Consider the following 5,830-nt stretch of genomic DNA (forward strand, 5'->3'; position numbering starts at 1 on the left):
AGACAAAACGATGCTGAAGGCAGCAATAGAGCGGACTCTCCGCAGCCCGCCGAGCCGAGCAACGCTGCGAGCTGATCAGAAATACACTCACACGTAGCGATTCACGAGATGACTAGGATTTTACACGAGGAAGGAATCGATCACAGCGACTGCAACACTCACCCGATTTCGATGTAGAGCGGTCGATCGAAGGGTAACATCCTAACCTACAGTGTAGATACAGCAAAGCAAATTCATATCGGTGTTGAAGAGTATTATCGATCAAAGTGTCCAATGCTGGCTCGTTACATAGGGTGGCTCGCGACGCCGGGAGGGACGTTAGCGAAGGACAATGACTCAATGCAGATTCTGCGACAGCCAAGCGATGGAGATCTGCATAAATCTCTCAGATCGATGTCGTCGACAAGTCATGACCACACGCGGACACATAAATCTCGATCAAGCCAACCGTGAAAGGTTGAGCCCCATCCTATCGGCCTCACTCAATTTACAGCCGTGCCGCTGTCATTACTCTCTATGCTTTACACTGTTCACGATTTTCGCACACATGACCTTCTGCAGCCTGAGCAAAAGTCATAAGAGCAAGCTTCTCCGCCGCAGAATCACGCATGAAGGGGCTGGAGGCTCTCACTCTGGGCCCAAAGGCCAGCAGTGCGATGGGAGCCGAAGCAAGCAGAAGGGAGGAAAGCGCCAGAAGGGTGCTTGCCCATCCGAAACCCAGGTTACTGTACATGGCCGTCGTGGCCAGAGGGAGGAAGGCGATTGCGAGGTTCTCCACCAGGCCCACGGCGCCGAGGGCACTCGCGGCGTAATGGCTGTACGCGTCGATCAGGTAATTCGCGTTGCCCACGATGACCGTGGTTGTTCCCAGACCAACCATGCCCAAGCCGAAGGCAGGAGCGACCCACGATGCTGAGTTGAGAGGTGTCCAGCCGTACACGAGCATACCACCTGTCACGCCGAAAACGCTTCCGATGATTGCAGGGTACAGGCGAGCTTCTGGAATGGGTAAACCGGGGGTCTCTTTGTTCCGATCTGCGGAAGCATAATACCATTTATTTGAGTAGGCGCACAGTCCGCAGCCGAATAACTCGCCCAGGACGATTGCGGCCTGGATGTAGCTTGATTGAATCGCCGTCCACTGGTAGAGAGCTCCGAAGACTTGCTCGGCTGACTGCGTGAACATGTAGATCGTCCCCAGGCTGAAGGCTGCCCATAGAGAGGCGAAAATCGCGACTGGCTCAGTGAAGAGCATATATAGAGGCCTGTAGACGCTGCTCGCGAGGACTTGTCCGAGGCTAGTGCGGCGTGACTCTGCTGCCGTGTGCACCGTCTGCCCTTGCCGTCGCCAGGTCTGCGCGCGCTTTTGAAGAATGACCGACCCACGGCTCTCTGGCAAGGCGATGGCAAAGACCGGGAGCAAGCACGCTGTCCAGATCAGCTCGATGAATCCGATCCATCGCCAACCAAGATGCTCGAGTATGCTCGCGCCGATGACGGGGCCGATACTTGTGGAGGTCAAGTACACGGTGACATAGAGGCAGATCGGTAGGCTTCTCTCGTTGTCGTCGCGGAAAACGTTGGAGATGATGCTTGCGACCGCGTTGCTGAGAAGCTGCACACAGCCTCCGGTGAAGAAGCGGGTGACGATGAGGGTCGCAAAGTTGGGCGCAACGCCTACCGGGATGAGCATCAGGACGAAGAACGAATAGGTGCCAATCAGAACTCGTCGGACACCGAAATCCTCCATGATCGGAAACAGAAGCAGTGGGAATATCGCGCCACCCACACCCCATGATGCAGTGGGCCAGTACGAGTGTGGGAAGTGCTCGTCCGAGACACCAAAATCGCTGTTGATCTCGTTGTGAGCCACCGAGAGCAGAGTACCATTGCATGCCGATACAAAGCTGATGAGTAGACCTATACCAACAGCCCAGATTTTTCGTTTCGAGGACCAGTTGAACGGATTATCAGGATCGCTCGGTCCGTCCCATGAGATGATAACACCATTTCCCTGATGCGTTGACTCGACTCCTGTTGCAGACAGATATCAGTGGCACGTCCAGGTTTGAGTAACGCGATCCTCGAAAAGCTCTCAGGACAACTCGCCATCATGAGGAGACCGATCCATGTCGACGGGATGGTTACGAACTTGCTCATTACCGAACGTCCACTCAGGTGTAGATAAACTGCGCGATCTTCACGATTGAGATTGTACTGTCAAAGCGGGCCAAAGATGGCAGTGATGGGATAGTTGTGATGCATCATGTAAGAACATGAAAGTCGAAATTGCCCGGCTGCACGACGATGATTTCTCACTGTGAAGATCCTCTCCTGTACGGGTGAGGTGGCACGGGTGGGTCGCTTATGTCTTTTTTTGCGGCGTCCTGCATTCATTCCCACGTCTTGCGCCGTTCCGGATTGTCAATTGAAGAGTGGCGACACCGCTCGGAACTCCCCGATCGATCTTCCCACCGTTTGCTCTTATTGAATGCGTTGCTTGGCTGGACTCTGTCTTTTTCCTCACTTATTTATACCTGGTCGCCGACGATATTTTGCGAAGGGGCTTGGAATTACTGTACTAGTGTGTACCCGGGGTATTACCACTTCACTCAATGCAAATAATTTCGAGAGCCATTGTCAACAAATCACGCTCGGTAGTCCACGATTTTCTCTTTTTTTTTTAAACTTCTCATCTCGTTGCATACGATGACGGTCCGAGTAAGCTTCACTCAGCGCCTGGGAGACCAATTCGAGCAAAGAATTCATGCAGAGACGAGAGACAATCCATACGTCACAGCGGACGAAAGTCCCGGATGCAAGCATTCAATACCGGCCGAAACCTCAATGAAATCAAGATGACAGAATACGATGACAAGTGAAAGGGAAGGAAGAGGTGAGTAGAGTGAGGGGGGTATCATTAACATCGTATTAAGGTCATATAAAAACATCGAACCGGTGTCCAGGCGAAACGTCCATTCTCCGGTGAAATCCCCTCCGACGCTTCTCAGGGATTTCGATCCTTAGGAATGAAAGACGAGTTCTGTGGCTCCATCTGAGGTTCGCCTCGCTTGTTTCCTGTTTTCCGGGCTTTCTCTCTCCTTCTCGTCCGTTCTTCTTCTTGTATCGTGATCGTCATAGGGGGTGAGTGAGCCACAATGACAAACAAAACTCGTAAAATAACATCATCGTCATCATTGAAACAACAACAGCAGGGAATTCGTAAAACAACAACATCAACCGCAATGCCAAGGGGAGAATCAAATGCAAATAATGCTCGCTTCGCTTCGCTCTGGAAAGCACAACTTTTCGTTTCCTCTTCCAAGGTCCTCTATTGGTTCAGGACGGAACAAGGATCAGCAGGCAAGGTGAGTGATCAAGCTCACGCAGCTGCAGGAGCGGCCTCGGTCTTCTCCTCGGCAGCAACAGGTTCGGCCGCAGCAGGCGCAGGTGCAGCGTCGTCACCACCGCCGACGGCCTTGTCGATCTTAGCGAGCTGGGCGTCGAAAGCCTCCTGGGCGGCCTTCTTCTCCTCGTTAAGGCGAGCGACGTCGGCCTGGGACTCGGCGAGCTTGACGCTGAAGAGGTCATGGGTTTTCTTGTGCTCGGCCTGTTCCGAGGTGAGTTTAGCTTGGAAGGAGGCGAGTTCGGTTCGGAGGTCGGTGGCAGCGGCGGTGGCGGTCTTCTCCAGGGCAGCCTTCTCCGATGTGGCCTTGACGTTGAGGTCGGCGATTTTGGCTTCGTAGGTGGCGGTGAGGTCGCTGGATGCTTTCGCCGCGTCAGATTTGGCGGTTTCCAGTTCGGATTTGATGGAGGCGAGAGCGGAGTTGTGGGCGGCGGTGAGGTCGTCTTGGGCTTTCTTGGAGGACTCCTTCTCCTTGGTGAGGGAGGCAGTGAGCTCTTCAAGTTGCGATTTGAGCGTGCTGGAGGATTTGGTCGCCTCCTCGAGCTCCTTCTCTTTGGCGGCGGATTTCGAGACGACGTCTTCGTGGGTCTTGCGAAGGGTGGTCAACTCGGCGACACTTGCCTCAGCCTTTTGCTTGATCTCATCGCGGTCGGCCGCGAGCGCCTTCAGCTTCTCTAGGTTCTCCTGGTGCTCCTTCTTGATCTCGCTCGTAGCGCTCTCGGTCTTGGCAGCCAAGTCCTTTTGCGCGGTCTCGTAAGTCGCGTGAAGGGCGTTGTACTTCTCCTCCGCAGCAGCCAATTGAGCCTTGACGGCTTCATGTTGGGCAGCTGCTTCAGCCTTGACCTTGTCCATTGCCTCTTGGAGCGAGGCAGAGTGTTGCTGAGCGGTGGTCAAATCCTTCTGCGCTGACAACAGAGTGGCATCGGAGGTTTGTTGAAGCTCCGTGAAGCTCGTCTGAAGGGCGGCGAGCTTGCTTTGGGATTCGGCAATAGTCTTCTCGGCAGAAGCAAGCTTGTCGTGTAGCTCGGTCTTGAGTGCATCGCGATCGTGTTCGACACTCTTCGAGCTAGCGATGGAGTCGGCCAGGTCCTTTTGTGCAGCGGCAAGCTTGGATTGGAGATCAGTGGAGAGCTTGGTGTGCTCGGCGTCAGTTGCCTTGCTCTTCTCAGTCAAGGCAGCCAGAGCTGCGGCGCCGGCGGCAAGCTTTGTGTCACCATCCTTCTTCAACACCTCGAGCTCGTTCTGCAACGAGGTTGCCTTCGCGTGGCCCTCGTTGATGGCCTTTTCGGCAGCCTCGGCGTTCTCCTTGGACGTCTTGCTAAGATCGGCGTGAGACTGGTCGAGAACACGGTACTTTTCTTGAATTTCCGCCAAGCTCTTCTGAGCGGCAGTGATCTGCTCGCTCGACTGCTTCTTGAGAGAGTCCAGTGCCTCGGTCAATGCGGCGGCGCGCTTCGAGCTGTCGCCTTCAGTCTTGTGAAGGTTTGCCAATTCGGTCTTGAGGGAAGTCTCGAGGGTCGTGAACTGCTCCTTCGCGGCCGCGGCTTCCTTCTTGACAGCGGCGAGCTCGTCAGTGACCTTTTGGTGGCTAGCCTGCAGATCTGCGAGCTTGTCCTGAGCGGCCTTGAGCTCGGTCTTGGTTTGGTCACGCTCAGCGATGATGGCATCGAGCTTGGCTTGGCTGTCTGAGTCATGTGCCTTGAGGGACTGTTGCTGACTCTCGAGCTGGTTAAGCTTGTCCCGCAGCGTCTTGACCTCTTCCGTCACATGATCGTGATCGGCTTTAGTCTCGACAAGCTCCCTGGCCTTGCTCTTCATCAAGTCCTCGCTCTCCTGTAGCTTCTTCTTGATGGCATCGAGCTTGCCCTTTGGCACAGCGCCCAACATGGTTGACAGAGTGGCGCCCATAGCTGCAATCTGGTCAGACGATGGACTAGACGAGATGCTCGATCTGCGAAGGTGGAGAGGTGCTTCGTCCGAGGACGATCAGGTGCAAGAGAGAATTGGTGTGAACAGTCGTGTACCGGAGGAATCAGTCAAGATACCCGGCGCGCTCAACGATCTCGTCCCAAATGCTGCAGTCGGTGATGACGGCGTAGCTTGTCGTGAAAATCTCTCAGATAGCGTGAGAGAAGCAAAAATATGGTAGAGAGAAAAGTTTGGGAGAGGAATGGGAAACGATGGAGGAGTAAGTAGTAGATACAACGATGGAGCCAAGTTCGGCAAAGTCCACAAAGCGCTGGCCGGTACGTTCAGACTAAAGATGTGTGTCCAGTGTAGGTTTGAGTCGACGAGGTGGAGGGTATGTGCAGCAGTAGTCTAGTTGGTCGAAGTGGTGGTGGTGGTGATGCTGCCGCTGCGTGCACTGGCGGTGATGGTGGTGGTGGTGGAATTGGGCAAACGAGGAAACGAGACGACCACACT

General features: G+C 54.4%; 2 protein-coding genes across 2 annotated transcripts; both read right to left on the reverse strand.

The window, feature by feature from the left end:
- Window positions 1–514: 514 nt before the first annotated feature.
- K489DRAFT_370256 (MFS general substrate transporter) lies at window positions 515–2,397 on the reverse strand (the record flags this gene model as incomplete). Its single annotated transcript, XM_033603117.1, has 2 exons — window positions 515–2,014; window positions 2,320–2,397. 2 exons carry the CDS (start codon window positions 2,395–2,397, stop codon window positions 515–517), a joined length of 1,578 nt encoding a protein of 525 aa, XP_033459640.1.
- Window positions 2,398–3,166: 769 nt separating this feature from the next.
- On the reverse strand, window positions 3,167–5,519 carry K489DRAFT_211906 (uncharacterized protein). The gene has a single exon (XM_033599658.1). It carries the CDS (start codon window positions 5,312–5,314, stop codon window positions 3,383–3,385), a length of 1,932 nt encoding a protein of 643 aa, XP_033459641.1. The 5' UTR covers window positions 5,315–5,519; the 3' UTR covers window positions 3,167–3,382.
- Between the last annotated feature and the right edge of the window lie 311 nt (window positions 5,520–5,830).

Source organism: Dissoconium aciculare, assembly GCF_010015565.1.
Source record: "Dissoconium aciculare CBS 342.82 unplaced genomic scaffold K489scaffold_6, whole genome shotgun sequence".
NCBI classification, from domain to species: domain Eukaryota; kingdom Fungi; phylum Ascomycota; class Dothideomycetes; order Mycosphaerellales; family Dissoconiaceae; genus Dissoconium; species Dissoconium aciculare.

Bases quoted from the DNA above. Each gene is read 5' to 3' on its own strand.
- K489DRAFT_211906 (XM_033599658.1), bottom strand. From the start codon at position 5,314: ATGGGCGCCACTCTGTCAACCATGTTGGGCGCTGTGCCAAAGGGCAAG.